The sequence below is a fragment of the Rhinatrema bivittatum genome, chromosome 2, assembly GCF_901001135.1.
Source record: "Rhinatrema bivittatum chromosome 2, aRhiBiv1.1, whole genome shotgun sequence".
Lineage (NCBI taxonomy): Eukaryota > Metazoa > Chordata > Amphibia > Gymnophiona > Rhinatrematidae > Rhinatrema > Rhinatrema bivittatum.
In genome coordinates this window covers 765120974-765136969 of record NC_042616.1, presented here as the reverse complement: position 1 = coordinate 765136969, position 15996 = coordinate 765120974, and the positions used below count along the sequence as shown (strand labels likewise).

The following is a 15996-nucleotide window of genomic DNA, read 5'->3' as shown; positions in this document are numbered from 1 at the left end:
AGATTACCCTAAAATAATGCCATGGCAACCAAACATGACTATTGGAGAGTGTGGTAAGAAGCCATTCTTTTAAAATACATTTGTCATTTACTGCTGCTTAACTTTCCACCTGACCAGTGCAGTTGCTGGCATTTAATAGAAAGTATAGTGCATTTTTCTTTTGTTTGGCTCCGCCGACTCTTTCTCCTCTGTTTGGACCTCCAGCTCAATCAGAACCGATCTGTGGCACCCATGAGCCTAGGGAAGTTTTCCCATTTTTATAACACACCTCCATCTAACACGGCTATCACAGTGTGACGGTTCTCAGCCGGGGGGGGGCATAAAAACCCAGTACGTGTGGGCCCTGACTCTGGCTACCAGATGTCGTCATTGTGTAATGGTTGGAACTCCCTTTACCTCCCAGGGATGTGAGCACTACATCCGCTGTCAGCCCAGATAGCAAAAGCTGGGCTCAGAAATCAAACACAGGTCTCCCATGTGGCTAGCCCATTCCTGTTCACTGTTTGACAAGTGAATAATTTTTGTACCCGGGTCTTAGGTTCTGGATCGATGCAGCAAGTAACAAATGCAGTGCGTTATTTGACTCTTCACTCTTAGCTTTGCATGAAGAGAAGAAAAGAGATTTTAGCCTCATCACATAAAACTGCACGTCTTGCTTTCTGAAACGGGCTAAACTGATGCAGTAGAATCATACGGTTGAACGAACGTTATTGGGAAAACTATTTTGATTGCCAGAAACACTGCTAGACTGAGTACTTTGTTGCCAGAGTTCCTGGACAGAAGCATGTTGTTGTGAGTTAAATCGCATATGTGTTTATTTGCCTTGTCCTCTCTCCTGCTGTGACAGATTGCCAGGCTCACCCACGCCATTTCAATCTTCACTGAAGGCATTCTAATGATGAAAACAACGCTGGTTGGTATCATCAAGGTAAGTTTGCCATGTGCAGAAGCACATTCCATCCCAGGCCCAGTTGCTCGTGGTGGTCACAGCCCATCTTTTCTGCTTTGTCTTATCTGAAAGGCAGCAGGGATTGCGGTTGGGAACGGGATTCATCTCCTGCTTTCTGCCACAACAGTAGAAAGCTTTGAATGGTTCAGGGACCACAGTGACAGTAGAATTTCAGCTAATGTGAACAATATCCCAGCTATTTTTTTGCTGTTATACTATCTAGATTGATGTTCACTGCTTCGAGCAAAGTTTGTTTATTTATTTATTTATTGAAAAGTAATCTATAAGAATCTATAAATAAATGGAGATAGTGGAGACTACCAAACTCCACTATCAAACTGGAAAAATGGTCTGGGCATTAACATGTCGGATGACCTCGGTATTTCCAAATAGTGCGGCAAGGCATCCTAGAGAGTTTGTATAATGTTAGGGAGGAGAGAGAAACCTGCAAAGAAAATGGAGATTTCCTAGCGCGTAGCCAGACGGAATCAGGACCAATGGGGTTATGGTCCCCTGCCAGCAGATGGAGACAGTCAGATTTCAAAGCTGACATCACCCTAGAATCACCCCTACAGTGACCTCAGCCCTTCAGTATTTCTCAGTCTCCAGCAGATGGTGGACATACCTCTCCTTATGGGGATTTCTGTACTTTTTGGGAGCACTGAGAGGAGACGATAATCTTGCTCATGGCTGGAAAGAATCAGTAAGTACTGCTTGGAGAAATTTTTAAAACTTAAGTGTTTGGGAGAAGTAAATTATTGGGGTATATTATTTAGTGTGTTCGTGTGTTTTGTTTTAAATATGTAGAGAGAAAGTCAGGCAACAAACAGAAGTTTGTGTGTTTGTATTTCCCAACGCTCCTACCCCTCTCCCACCCACCCCTAGCTCATCCTTTAATTTATAGGCAAGTGTCGCTTTCACTTAAGGAGTGGCCTTAAAGGATGCGCACCATAGACCGATGGAGTCCATCCTTAAACAGGCCTTTGACGCAGTAGCAATGACCTTACAGATTGCTTCTTGTTGTGCCCTGGTACCTCGTTCGTGCCTACTCCTCTCTCAGGAGGTGGATGACTCAGGGGTGAATTCCAGAGCGGTTATGGAACCCGCTGCCACCTTTTAGCTGACGCAGGCTCAGATCTAGTCCATACTTCAGCCAGGGGAGTGGCCTCAGTGGAGACGGCCAGAAAAAACAGCTATGGCTGCGGAACTGGTCAGCTAACGCAACCTCCAAGGCAAATCTTACAAAGATGCCCTTTAAAGGATCTCTTCTTTTCGGAAGCGAATTGGAAAAGCTGGCCAGTAAATGGGGGTGAATCTCCAGTTCCCCGGCTACCGGAAGATAAGAGAAAGCAGTTACAGCACCCCTCGACTATGAGGGGTCGATCCAGGGGCTCCCAACGCTTTCGCACCTACAGAAACTCAACATTTCAGAGGTTTCAACCCTTTGGGAGGTCTCAGTCTTTTTGTAGTCTACAGCCCTAAAGAGAGGCAGGCTCGGGTTCAGGTTCATCCCGAAGCCTAAATTAAATTTTACCTACCCACCCTTGGAACAAGAACATAAGGGATCAACTGTCCCTCTTCTACCAGAGGTGGGTCGAGATCACTTTGGACAAATGGGTACTGGAGGTCATACAAGAAAGATATGTGCTGGAATTTTACAGCACTCCTTGGGACATATTCATGATGTTTCCCTGCCACTCCCAGCACAAGAAGCAGGCAGTGGAGACTACTCTTTTAAGGCTCCTCAGGATGAGGGCTATAATCCCAGTACCTGTGCCCCAGGAAAATACGGAGCATTATTCCATCTATTTCTTCATACCCAAGAAGGAAGGTTCCTTTTGACCCATTCTGGACCTCAAGAGAGCTTCAACTGACATCTACGAGTGAATCATTTCTGCATGGAAACCCTACACTCCATGATAATGGCCATACAAACGGGAGAGTTCTTAGGTAGGTAGGTAGGCCTGGACCTATCCAAGGCCTACCTACATATTCCAATCCATCACGAACATCGTTTCCTACACTTTGTGGTACTGGGTCGCCATTATCAGTTCCGGGCACTGCCCTTTGGCCTAGCCACCACCCCCAGAACATTCTCCAAGATTATGGTGATTGTAGCAGCAGCATTGAGAAAAGAGGGAATCCAGGTGCACCTGAACTTGGGCGACTAGTTGATCCTGGCCAAGTATGTGGAAGAGAGTCTCCTGGTGACCAACAGGGTGACCTCCTTGCTTCAGGAACTCGATTGGGTCCACACTGTCCACCTTCCAAAGGACATTCAACTCGACACGCCAATCACCACAACCTTAAATCCCTCTCTCCAATCGTGATCACTCCCATTACCCAACTGCTAGGCCTCTCACTATTTACGTTAACACTATTCAATGCACAATCCCTAACTAAGAAATCAGTAATACTAAACGACTATCTCATCGATGTGAAACCGGATATATGCGCAATTACTGAGACATGGCTCAAACCTTCAGACACTGCAATAATTAACCAATTACCCACAGAGACTTACAACTTCTTCCCCATCCCACGTCAGGGAAAAAAAAAAGGAGGAGGAATCCTCCTAGCTACAAAAAAGGACCTCAGATTCACTCAACACTCCTCCTACACCGACTCGAAACTCAAATTTGGCTTCTTCTCGTCAGACAAACTCCAAATTTTACTTCTCTACGCTCCTCCAGGCTTACTGGAAACAGACGCCTCTCCTCTGGTCGAATTAACTACTTCCCTTATCAATCTAGATGCCCCAGCTATAATCTTAGGTGACTTCAACCTACACGTCGACAACTCCACATTATCACCTAACTGCGAAGCCTTACTCACAGCATACTCCGCTTTAGGTTTCACTCAACTAGTTAACGAACCCACACACAAAGCCGGACACACGTTAGACCTTATCTTCGTCAACACAGCAATCAAACTGGTCCAGCACCCCACCTGCACGAAGGTACCATGGTCAGATCACTCCCTCATAATTTCCTCATTCTCAATAAAAGATACCAGTCCATCTCACATACCCTCACATTGCTTCACTTACAGGAAAACATGCACCACAGAAGATCTTAGCAATCACTTATCACATCTCACCCAAGTAGACTTCACCAATCCGAACTCAGCGCTTCGATCTTGGAACAACATCACGGAATCGATAGCCAACAAGCTATGCCCTCTAACAACAAAAAAACCTCACCCCAACTCCTCCAAAAGGCAACCATGGTTTACCCTAGAGCTAAGAAAGCTTAAACTACTGCTAAGACAAAATGAGGCTAAATGGCGCAAAAACCCAGGCACCATCACTCTATCTACCTATAAATTAACTCTTCACCAATACAAATCCAATACATTAAGATCCAAGAGGAACTACTACGCATCCAAGATCCACCACCTAATCTTCGACGCTAAAGCCCTCTTTAGCTACGTCTCTAACCTCACTCAAATAAACACATCAGAAATTGCTCTCAACCAAGCCAAATCTAAAGCGGAAGAACTAGCGCTATTTTTCAACAACAAAATCAGCAAACTTCTAACTCAACTGCCCCCTAACACCACTTCTACTTCAACACCACCTCAGACCGCCTTCAAAAATACCCGCTTAGAAGAACTGGAACTCACTTCTTCCATTGAGATCCAAGGTATACTACGGAAAATGAAACCATCTTCTCACCCTTCGGACCACATCCCCTCGAAATTGCTTCTATCAATTCCTGACTCCATCTCCAAATCCCTGTCAGACATCATAAATTGCTCAATAACACAAGGATCTTACCCAGACGACCTAAAATTGGCCTCTCTCAAACCACTACTCAAGAAACCTAATCTAGATCCTAATGACCCAAACAACTACCGTCCGATCGCCAACCTCCCCTCCATAGCCAAGATAATGGAGAAATTGGTGAACACCCGACTCTCAAACTACATTGAAGAAAACAACCTCCTATTCCCATCACAATACGGTTTCCGCAAAACACTAAGCACGGAGTCCCTCCTCATCTCCTTAACAGATCACCTCATCCTGGGCCTCGATAAAGGTCAAGCCTTCTTACTGATCCTACTGGACCTTTCTTCAGCCTTTGACACCGTCAATCATTCATTACTCATTAACCAGTTAGCCTCCATAGGTATCTCAGGCACAGCTCTATCTTGGTTCATATCATTCCTCAGCAATAGAGGATACAAGGTCAAGATACAGAACAAAGAATCCTCTCAACACCCGGCGTCAGTAGGAGTCCCACAGGGGTCCTCCCTGTCTCCTACTTTATTTAACATTTACCTTATACCTTTATGCCAACTTCTCACCGACCTCAACCTCAAACACTTCCTTTACGCGGACGATATCCAGGTCCTGATACCCATTAAGGATTCCTTCGCAAAAACTCTGGCTTACTGGGATACATGCCTTCAAAAAATTAAACTCCTCCTCACCAGCTTAAACCTGGTATTAAATTCCGGCAAAACTGAACTCCTGCTCATCGCCTCAGAAAACAGCACCATCACCTCTGCACAACAAGCCACGCCAACAATCACACAAGTGAGAGACCTTGGAGTCTTAATTGATAATCGCCTGAATTTCAAAGCCACTATTAACAAAACCACCAAAGACTGTTTCTACCAACTACAAGTGCTGAAAAGAATTAGACCACTTTTCCATGCCCAAGATTTCAGAACCATTCTACAAGCAATCATTTTTTCAAAATTAGACTATTGTAACACCATCCTACTTGGCCTTCCCGCTTCATACACCAAACCGCTTCAGATGGTGCAAAATGCAGCTGCACGAATTCTGACAAATACCAGGAGAAGGGACCACATAACCCCCATTCTAAAGAGCCTCCATTGGCTACCTATACACTTTAGAATAATATACAAGGCCATTCTTACCACATACAAAAACATCAACCAACTGACTCCCATTGACCTACAGATCCCTCTCCGATTACACAATTCGTCAAGACCGACAAGAGATGCATACAGGGGATCGCTACAGGTACCACCGTCCAAATCCACCAGACACTGCACACTAAGAGACCGGGCTTTCTCTACAGCCATTCCACCGTTATGGAACTCCATCCCCTCAAATCTCAGAACAGAACCATGCATCTCAACTTTCAAAAAAAGACTAAAGACCTGGATATTCACACAAGCTTTCCCGGACGCCAATTGATTGAACACCTCCAAGCCACCCCTAATCTCCAACTATACCATGGTTAACTAATCTCCAACACGGTTAACTATTCTCCAACTACACCATGGTCATCCTTATCTTCTATCGTTTACCTGTGTGAATTTAATAACCTTTCTTTTCTCTTCCTTCTCAGCCAAGTTCTTATCACCCTGTTATATGTAACTGCCTTTTCAACACCATTGTTATAGTTATGTTTACTATGCACCCCTGTTTTATGTGAACCAGCACGATGTGACTGCTGTCTCGAATGCCGGTATATAAAAATCTGAAATAAATAAATAATAAATAAATAATAAACCTGGACAAAGCAGTCTCAAGCCCTCCCAGTCCTTGGAATATCTGGGAATCCGGTTCGACACCAAGCATGGCAAGGTTTTCCTTCTGACCACGCGAATAAGGAAGCTGATGTCTCAAGTGCATCAGTTGATGAGCACGATACACCCAATGGTGTGGAGCTATCTCCAAGTTCTCGGTTTGATGGTGGTAACCCTGGAGATAGTGCTGTGGGCGAGGGCATATATTCAACCACTTCAACGCTCACTACTGTCATGTTGGAATCCACAGTCTCAAGACTATTCGATTCACCTCCACTTACCGATGGGAGTATGCTGTCTGCTCTAGTGGTGGCTGCAGGAAGCTCATCTGAGCAGGGGTGTAACCCTGTCCTCTCCAAACTGGCTGGTCCTCATAACAGGCATGAGCCTCCGTGGCTGGGGAGCTCTCTATCAGGAGCTGACGGCCCAGTGATGTTGGACTGAGGAATAGGTCCTCTGGAACATCAACCACCTGGAAGCCCAGGCAGTCAGATTGGCGTGTCCACAATTCAGCCAGACTCCATGGTCAAGCGGCCTGTGTAATGTCGGACAATGCAAAGACGGTAGCCTACTCATCCGACAGAGTGGAACCAAGAGCCAGCAAGTGTCACAGGAGATAGATCTCCTTATGGAATGGGCAGAAATACATCTACAGATGATCTCAGCCTCCCACATCACAGGAAAAGCAACATCAGAGCAGACTTTCTAATTGGGGAGAGTCTGGATCCAGGAGAGTGGGCGTTTTGTCAGCAACAGGCCTTTCAGCTGATAGTAGATCGCTGGGGTCTCCCGTCCATTGACCTGCTGGCCACATCTCACAATGCGAAGGCTCACCGATTCTTCAGTCACAGAAGAGATCAGTGGTTCCTGGGGATCGCCGCTCTCATTCAGATCTGGCCAGAAGAAGAGTTGCTATACGCCTTCCCTCCATGGCCCCTGCTAGGTAGGATCATTCACAGAATCAATCACCACAAGGAATTAGTCTTACTAGTAGCTTCAGATTGGCCCAGGCATCCGTGGTATGCAGACATGCGGAGACTCCTGGTGGAGACCTCCCCTCCCCCCCCCCCCTTGTGCCTCCCACCACGCAGGGACTGGTCCTTCACAAGGATCTGACTCTATTCTGTCTTACGGTCTGGCCCTTGAGAGGGCTCACCTGATGAAGCGAGGATATTCTGCGGCAGAAATTCCCACCTTATTCCGTGCATGGAAGTTCTCTACATCCCTAGCGTACAAGCAGGTCTGGATAGATTTTGAGGCCTGGTGTGAGGAACGCAGTGTTCCCGTCGGGCGGTCAAAATACCACTAGTTCTGGAATTTTTGCAGGATGGCTTGAATAAAGATTTGGCCCTTAATTCCTTGAAGGTCTAAGTAGTGGCTCTTTCCTGTTTCAGGGGCAAGGTGAACAGACCCCGCCTCTCTGATCATCCAGACGTGGCCCGTTTTATGAAAGAGATGAAGCACCTCCAGCCACCCCTGTGGTGGCTGGTTCCTTTGTGGAATCTTATTCAAGTATTAGAATTTTTGACAAGGCCCTCCTTTTGTCCGCTGCGCAGTCTTTCCTTGTATTTATTAACCTTGAAAACGTGTTCCTAGTGGCTATATGCTCAGCACGTCGCATCTCTGAACTACAGGCATTGTCGTGTTGGGAATCATTCCTCCGGATGACTCCAGGAGCATTACAGTTTCATTTAAATCTGTCCATTTCGTTGCCATTCCTAGATAAGCACAAGGACATGGAAGAAGACCGCCTCCTCAGTCATTTGAATGTCAGTAGACTTTTGGTACAGTATCTGAAAGTTTCAGAACAGGTCCAAAAGATGGATCCACCTGTTTGTCCTTCATGGTGGAAGGAAGCGGGGCGAACCAGCTTCGCGGGCTACCATAGCTCGCTGGACTAAGGAGGTGGTCACAGGAGCCTATGTGGAGGCAGGAAAGTCATTACCTTCTCAGGTTTAAGCTCATTCCACTAGGGCTCAGGTGGTCTCATGGGCAGAAGCTAGGCTGCTGTTTCCTGTCGATATCTGCTGAGCAGCGACGTGGTCCTCCTTGCACACCTTCTCCAGGTTCTATCGCCTGGACGTACAGGCCCGAGAGAATTCAGCCTTTGCAAGGGCAGTGTTAACTGGACCACGGACAGCCTCTCGCCCCAATTTGGAGTAGCTGTTGTACATCCCATTGGTCCTGAGTCCATTTGGCTACATGCTAGGAAATGGAGAAATTACTTACCTGATAATTTTGTTTTCCTTAGTGTAGACAGATGGATTCAACATCCTGCCACAGCTGCCCAAGAACAGTGCCAAGGATTCGCTCGTGGAGTGTATATTGATTCCAAGAGATTATGGGTAAACAGTCATCCAGTCCCTAGATCAGGGCATCTGTATTTTTACTAGGGTTCAGGGTTTGGTTGAGTGCAGTTACAGTTATCCGTTTTTAATCATATTTTAAATCAAAAAATTTCAATAGTATGTCCACAATGGCTTTTGTAGAGAATACTGAAGGGCTGAGGTCACTGCATGTGTGTATCTAGGATGACGTCAGCTTTGAAATCTGACTCTGTTTCCATCTGCTGGCAGGGTAGCATAACCCATGGATCCTGGGTCCCTCTGTCTACACTAAAAACAAAATTATCAGGTAAGTAATTTCTCCAATGACACCTGTGTACAAATAGTTGGTAATAAAAAGTCTAGGGGTGTTTATAGATTCGGAGCTTAGTATGAAACCGCATTTGAGATATCTTGCGAAAAATCAAATTTTAAAAGTTTCAAATGCTTAGACCCCCTAAAATACCTAATCCCGGGGGCATGTTTCACACTGTTCTTCAGTCTCATGAGCTTGGTCATCTCGATTTTTGTAGTACAATTTGATATAGGCTTGCCTGATAAATTGATACACGTTTTGCAGCTAATACAACACTCTACTGCACATTTGTTGTAGGCTTATCAAAGTTTGGCCATGTAATTCCAGCTTTGCATGCATTACATTGGTTGCCTGTAAAGTATAGCATGAGATTTTGATTACTTGTAATAATCTTTAAATTGCTGCATGAAGAGACCCCCCCTGTATTTTGCAAAGAAGATTGAATAAGTACATGCCAGCAAGCACTTTGTGTTCTGTTAAAGAGCATTTATTATGTGTTCCTTCTCATAGAGTTAATAGGCTTTAATAAACAAGTGTTAGAGCCTGTTCTTATGCAGCTCCTGTAAATTGGCATGCATTATCCATACCATTACGGTTATGAACAGTCAAATATCAAAATATTTAGAAAGCATGTAAAGGCATTGCTTTTTAAAGTGGCATTTGATTGATGTGTTGTCAAATTTTAAATATGTTGCTTAATTGTTTTATAAGTCTTATGCTTTTATGTTATTTGTATAATTTGTGGATGTTCTTATGTAATCCGCACTGAACTCAAAATTTGTTGGAGGTTTGCTGCATATACATTTTTAAATAAATAAATGCTTTATCTGGATTGTCTCCATTCAGGAGGCAGGAACAAAACAGTAAGTCCAACCATCAGTGAATGTCCATAAATATAACAGAGGCTGGGTTAAACAATTTCAAAAGTCCACCGGTTTTTAGTGAGTTGCAAATGACACATCACAGAGATATTCAATAAACAAAGGACAACCAATCTTTAATGCAGGTGGACTGTGTTTCGTAGTGACTGCGTTGGGAGAGACCTTTAATCTGTTACAGAAAACAGAATACATCGCTATTAGACGGGACATCAAAATGGTATCAGCAACATAAAGATTAGACTGCATATTTGTATAGAAATGTGGTCATTTAAACATAAAGCCTTGGCTTGCCAGTGCACTAAAAGTTTACAAAGACCACATGTTCAAGAGAAGAGAAAGCTGAATGAGATCGAGACAGTCTGATATCTCAAAGAGGTATATAATCTACAAGAAGTAAACATTTTTCATCATAAAGGAAGTTCTGAAGCAAAGGGCCATGGTATGAGGCACCAAGGGGATAGAACAAGGAGTAACTTAAGGAAATATTTCTTCACAGACAGTGTTGTGTTAGAGGCAAAAACAATGTACCAGAATTCATGAAAGCACGAGATAAGCAAAGGATCCTCGGTGAGGAGGAAGTGACGATAAAGCTGGAGATAGCGTATGGGCTGTAGTATTGCTCCAGAAAAGACCAATGAGCAGACTAGATGGGACCTTGTGATCTTTAAATGCTGTAATATTTTCTGTTTCTAGGCAGAGAATCCTTAGTGGTGGGAAAGGGGAAGGAAAACTAGAGGTGAAATGGGGCCTGCGGTGGAAAGGAAAAATGGGCAGGCAGGAAGTGCCCTGTAATCTGTCTGCCTTCGTATTGTATGCTGCAGTGCTGAACTGGAAAATTATATTAAATAGAGCAGTGACCGGGTTCTTGTGCTACTCATCTGAGCTTATCTCCTCCACGAGGCCTTGTTCAGTGGGCACAGGATGGGGAACTGTCCTTTTAGAATAAAGATCTCTGAGAGGATCTGCTCTCTGAAGGAATGATTAGCAGATTCGTCTATTTCCGATGCAGTGCCCATCTCCATGGTTCAGATCTGTCTGGCTCGGCGTCGTTTTGACCTGGACCCTCTTATCGGAGCTGGGGTGGGGAGTCGGCAGAACGTTCTGTGGTTCAGGGCAGGTTCGAGTTGCTGATTAAACATGAAACTGAGCCATTTTCCCCCTCTCCGATTCCCAGGTAGACCCAAAGCAGCTGTTGGAGGATGGGATCAGGAAGGAGCTGGTTAGAAGAGTGGCTCTCGCTCTTCACAAGGGGCTTATCTTTAACCCTAGAGCCAAGGTAGGACTAAGCTTGCTTGTCTATAATCATAAACTTGTAATTTGCAAAATGTTTTTCTCCAAATTGTTGTAACGTCTAAGGGCAAAATTATTTAGTGAATAAGAAACACTTGACATACAGTGAGTCCTTATGCATATCAAGTATCAAATAATCCAACAGTCATAAATGGCATTTATATTTTTTGTATACATTTTCAAACCCCTCCCCCCCCCATGTCCACCTCATTTCTTCCCATTACATAGAAGAATGCAAAGAACATTTCTCCATCCCCCTGCCCCCTTTTACATAAAGTGCCAGAAAACTTATTAGCATACAACGTGACTTATAATGTAGTAAGCCAGCTCTGCGTACACAGTGCTTTTGAAATATCCCATCTAGGAATCATGGGAAGTTAATTACTGCACTTCAAGCCCTCGGAGACTATCTCTGCAAATATGGATCCTAGACATAGTCAGTTCACACCATGTTTGCAAGTGGGGGAAAGTGTTTTCTAAGCCAGTTTTAAGTTTTCTTTGCTTCATATAGAATAGGGATCAAGCGAATATATATCTGGAAAAATGTCTTTAAAATATATTTTACGTGTATTGGGGGAAGGAGGAGAGATACTGTAGCCGTGACCGTTGTGGAGCAGAATGACATCCCAGGCGAGAGTTGTCACTGGAACCGCACTCCCCGTGGTGGCGCAGGCTGGACCGTTATTGGCTGCCTGAGTGGTGGTGGTAAGGAGACGGAAGGCCCTCCAGGCTGGCTGCATGGCTCCCACTCCCATGTTTCAGGCTGGACCCCGAGGTGCACATTCCAGGGGCAAAATGACAGCAGGGGAGCCAGTAAGGCATGGCTTGCCCCACTCTTCTACATCTTCAGCGCCCTGGACTAGCACCCATCCTGCCCGCATTTAGCAACTGCCCTGGCTGTAGCCAACTAAGCCACTAAAATTAGGGCCTGCTTCCTGTATTCATCTGTCCTTAAAAACTTCTATTTCTCAAGTGTTTTAAATCAAGATGGAAAAATGGGTATCACCGAAGCGGCAACTGACAGCAGATGCTTTAGCAGTGCCTGCTCCATCTTCAGGAGTCTGTAATCTGTCAGTTCATTTCTCCATGTGTCAGCACCATATTCTACACAGCATCTAAATATCTTAGCTGATGGGACAAAAAACTGTCTCCAAATGCCCCTGGACCAGTAATGTTTCAATGACCCATATAGGGCTAAAGACTGGAGATTTATGTGCATAATGTTTGCTTTGAAAATCTGTGGATGCACGCATAACCCGCACCAGCATACACGCACAAAATTACGCCCGCTCCACAGCAACTGTGGCTTTGTGCATATGGATTTACATTTGAAAATCAAAAGTGTGGTGTGTAAATCCTTTCACCCTCTCCCCACCCGAACATCTACTACTTATGCACATAAGTATGTGCATGAAATCATTCTCTGATTTTCAAACAGGGTTTCTGCATGTAAAACCTTTTGAAAATCATGCCCTCAATGTGTAAGTTGGCTGCAGTCTACTCCTATATAAATAAAATACTTTTGCTTCATAGCATCGGTTTTTAAAAGTAATTTTTCAATTGTGTGTTTGTTCTCGCTCATATTTGAAGTTGTTTTTGCTTTGGTGTTCATTTAGACTTCTCACAACGATTTTGCCATAAGTTTACTTGGCAGCAGGAATTTCATCAAGCAAGGCTGCGTATAACCTGTGCTGCATTGACAGCGTACCTGCAGTTTCCATTTCTGCTCATTCAAATGGGACAGTAGGCAGCTCCACTAGGAAACTGGACACTTGCTTTTCTTTGCAAAGTTGTAGGGGAATTGCAGGGCTTTTCTATAGGTTCACTTCCTGCAAAATTTTTGGAAATGTCGTTCATCTCAAGCTACTTTCCTCAGCTTCTTCATAACCAAATTCTAAGTCTCCTTGCTGCCTTGTTGGCTTCAGACCTTGAGACTGACTCAATGAATTTGATATTCAATGGCTTTGTCCAGATAATTTTTGGAGTTAGCCGGACAAAAGCCAAAGTTTGAATATTTCCCTGTACGTACCCAGATCAGCCCAGACTCCTGGGTTTTACCTTCCCTTCAGCAGGCGGAGTCAGACCAAATTCTGTGGACTCTGTCGTATACCCCTGAGGTGCCCCCTAGAGTCTGTCTGTATTCTTCTGTCTCCAGCAGGTGGAAGAGGTGCTTCCCTGGAGTCTGGTATTTGGTTAGGATTTAAGGGTCTTTTGTATGTTTTTGGGGTAGTCCGTTTGTACGGCTGACTAGTGAGGGGTCAGATTTTTTATCTTAGGCTAGTTCCCTTTTTTTTGCCTCCCAGGGGGTTGTCAGGTCCTAGTGGGACCATCCTCCCTGGTATTTGAGACTCAGGAGCAGAGGGTTGAGGACCCTGTATCTGCCCACTGAAGGTGATCCCGGGGGTCTCAGGCTCTCACCTTCAGTTAGCCCCCTGTAAGATTTAAAAAAAAAAACAAAACCCAAAAAACTGGGTACGTACCAGGATCAGTCCAGACTGTGGGTAATGTCCCCCTTCTAGCAGATGGAGTCAGAGCAAAAACTGAGAGGGCGGTCCCTGATAACTGGTGCACCCTCTGTAAACCTTCAGTATTTCTCTGACTCCAGCAGATGGCAGTTGCACCTTCGGTTCCCCAGTTCATTTAGAGGATAGTTTACAGAATTTCTTTATTCTTTGTTTTCCTCTAATTATTTCCTTGGATGGATCATAGTTATAAAGTTTAAAAAAAAAAAAGCCTCAGTGTTCAGCTTCTCTGGAGACTTGCAGGCAGAACTTTGTTTTCAGTGACAGGTCTGTCTTGTACATTCCTTCTATCTTCTGTTGTTTTTGGGGTAAGTGTTTACTTATTTCTTACAGCCAGTATTTCAGCTGCCTTACGGGTGAATGTTGGTGGTCCAACCTCTCCCCCATGACCCTCTGCTGCCCTGAGATGCTGTTTCTTCCTCGGGGCAGCCTAACAGTTGCAGAGACGCGCCATTCCTCTGACTGAACGGGAGAGCGGGTCGTTTCTGACAGGTAGCAGCGCTGAATTTCTTGTTCCTGTGAGGAGCTGGGTGCAGGGGGGAGGGGTGGTCCGGTCCCTTCCCCGTGGAGACCCTGAGAAGTCTCATACCTCAGGTCTCTCATTGTCAGAGAAGTAAAATTCCTCTGTCACTTTAACATCCCTGAGAAGTCACATTCCTCAGGGGTCTCATCAGAGAAGTAAAATCCCTCTGTCACTTTAGGCTGTCTGGAGGGGAAAAGAAAAAGGAAAAAGAGGAAAGGATTTTACTTTTTATTCATCAGTACCCTGTACAAGGACCAGCAAAGTCCTGTGGAATACACATGCTAGCTTTGAGCAACCTCTTAAAATTAGGAGCATACTTACATGTGGTTGATGTATTTTTCAACATAACGTGCGCAAGTGTGCATACGATTTAAAATTCCGGCATATCTTCGCTGGCGCTAACACGTGCGCTCATTTTAAAATTACTTTTGCACGTACTGGGGAACTTGACTCCAGCAATTTCAAATTGATTTCATGCACAAGAAATCTCTTTGAAAACTAGCAGCAGTCTGCACGGAACAGGAACGTGCAGACTTTGCTGTTGTGCGCAGTGTTCTGAAATTACCCTCAAAATGTAAATTTATTTTCCAGCTAATTAAGGTTTTTCGAGGATGCTAAAAAAAAAAAAAAAAAAAAGTCTATATTTATCAATGCTTTTGCAGTGAGGGCAAAAAGGGGGAGGGTCCTTTTCCAAGACATTTCCTTGGGTAAAACATTGCTTTACCCATGGAAATGGCTTGTTTATAGAATTGCTTCCCTCCCACAATAGGTAAGTAAACTTTTGCCATATGTCCTGCATGCATGTAAATTTTCCTGAAAACTTTCTGCATAAAAATTAGCAGGTATAATTGTGTGTGCAGGTAAGTTTTGGTGGAATAATTTTCAAAGCAAATTTGCATGGACAAGGTTGCTTCAAAAAATAAGTTCCCATTGACAATTGATGTTAACTTATGAGCTTGTTTGCCATTTGCTTTATGCAGACTATAAAGCAAATGGCAAACAAGCTCATAAGTTAACATCAATTGTCAATGGGAACTTATTTTTTGAAGCAACCTTGTCCATGCAAATTTGCTTTGAAAATTATTCCATAGTCTATATTTCTATACATTTTGCTTTAGTTTAGTAACCTGGTCAAAGCAGATAAGTAGAAAAATATGGTGGGGAGCTGCTGCGCTTTCTGTCAGTTATTCTCTCCTCTTTCTTCTGACCTTAGCAGTGACTGGTATGGCAGTATTTGGGCAATAATAATTGTACCTATGGTTGTTTTTGGGTTTTTTTGTTTGTTTGTTTTTTTTAACCTTTTGCAGCCAAGTGAGCTGATGCCAAAGCTGAAAGAAATGGCAGCAACCATGGATGGGTTCCATCGCTCCTTTGAATATATCCAGGATTATGTTAGCATTTACGGGTTAAAGATTTGGCAGGAAGAAGTGTCTCGCATTATCAACTACAACGTGGAACAGGAGTGCAATAACTTCCTAAGGGCGAAGGTCAGACCAAATAGAATAGCACCGCAGAATTTTCTCTGACGTTTTCCGTACAAATGTGAATCAAAATGCTTTCCAGTCACATCCACTGTGCCTGCAGGGTCCTGTTTGGTGGTGTATGGGTAAAGGGAAGGGAGTTAATGATGCAGAGATGCTTCCCTGGTAGGACATTTCAGGCAGAGGGTCCAGCAGTAGAGAA

At 44.2% G+C, this 15996-nt stretch overlaps 1 protein-coding gene across 1 annotated transcript in view; it reads left to right on the top strand.

The window, feature by feature from the left end:
- The window catches only part of WASHC5 (WASH complex subunit 5), a 205789-nt gene that overhangs the window by 111915 nt on the left and 77878 nt on the right, over positions 1 to 15996 (top strand). Inside the window, 3 exon segments of the mRNA XM_029592012.1 lie at positions 848 to 928; positions 11153 to 11254; positions 15621 to 15800. Coding sequence (XP_029447872.1) covers positions 848 to 928; positions 11153 to 11254; positions 15621 to 15800 — 363 coding nt within the window.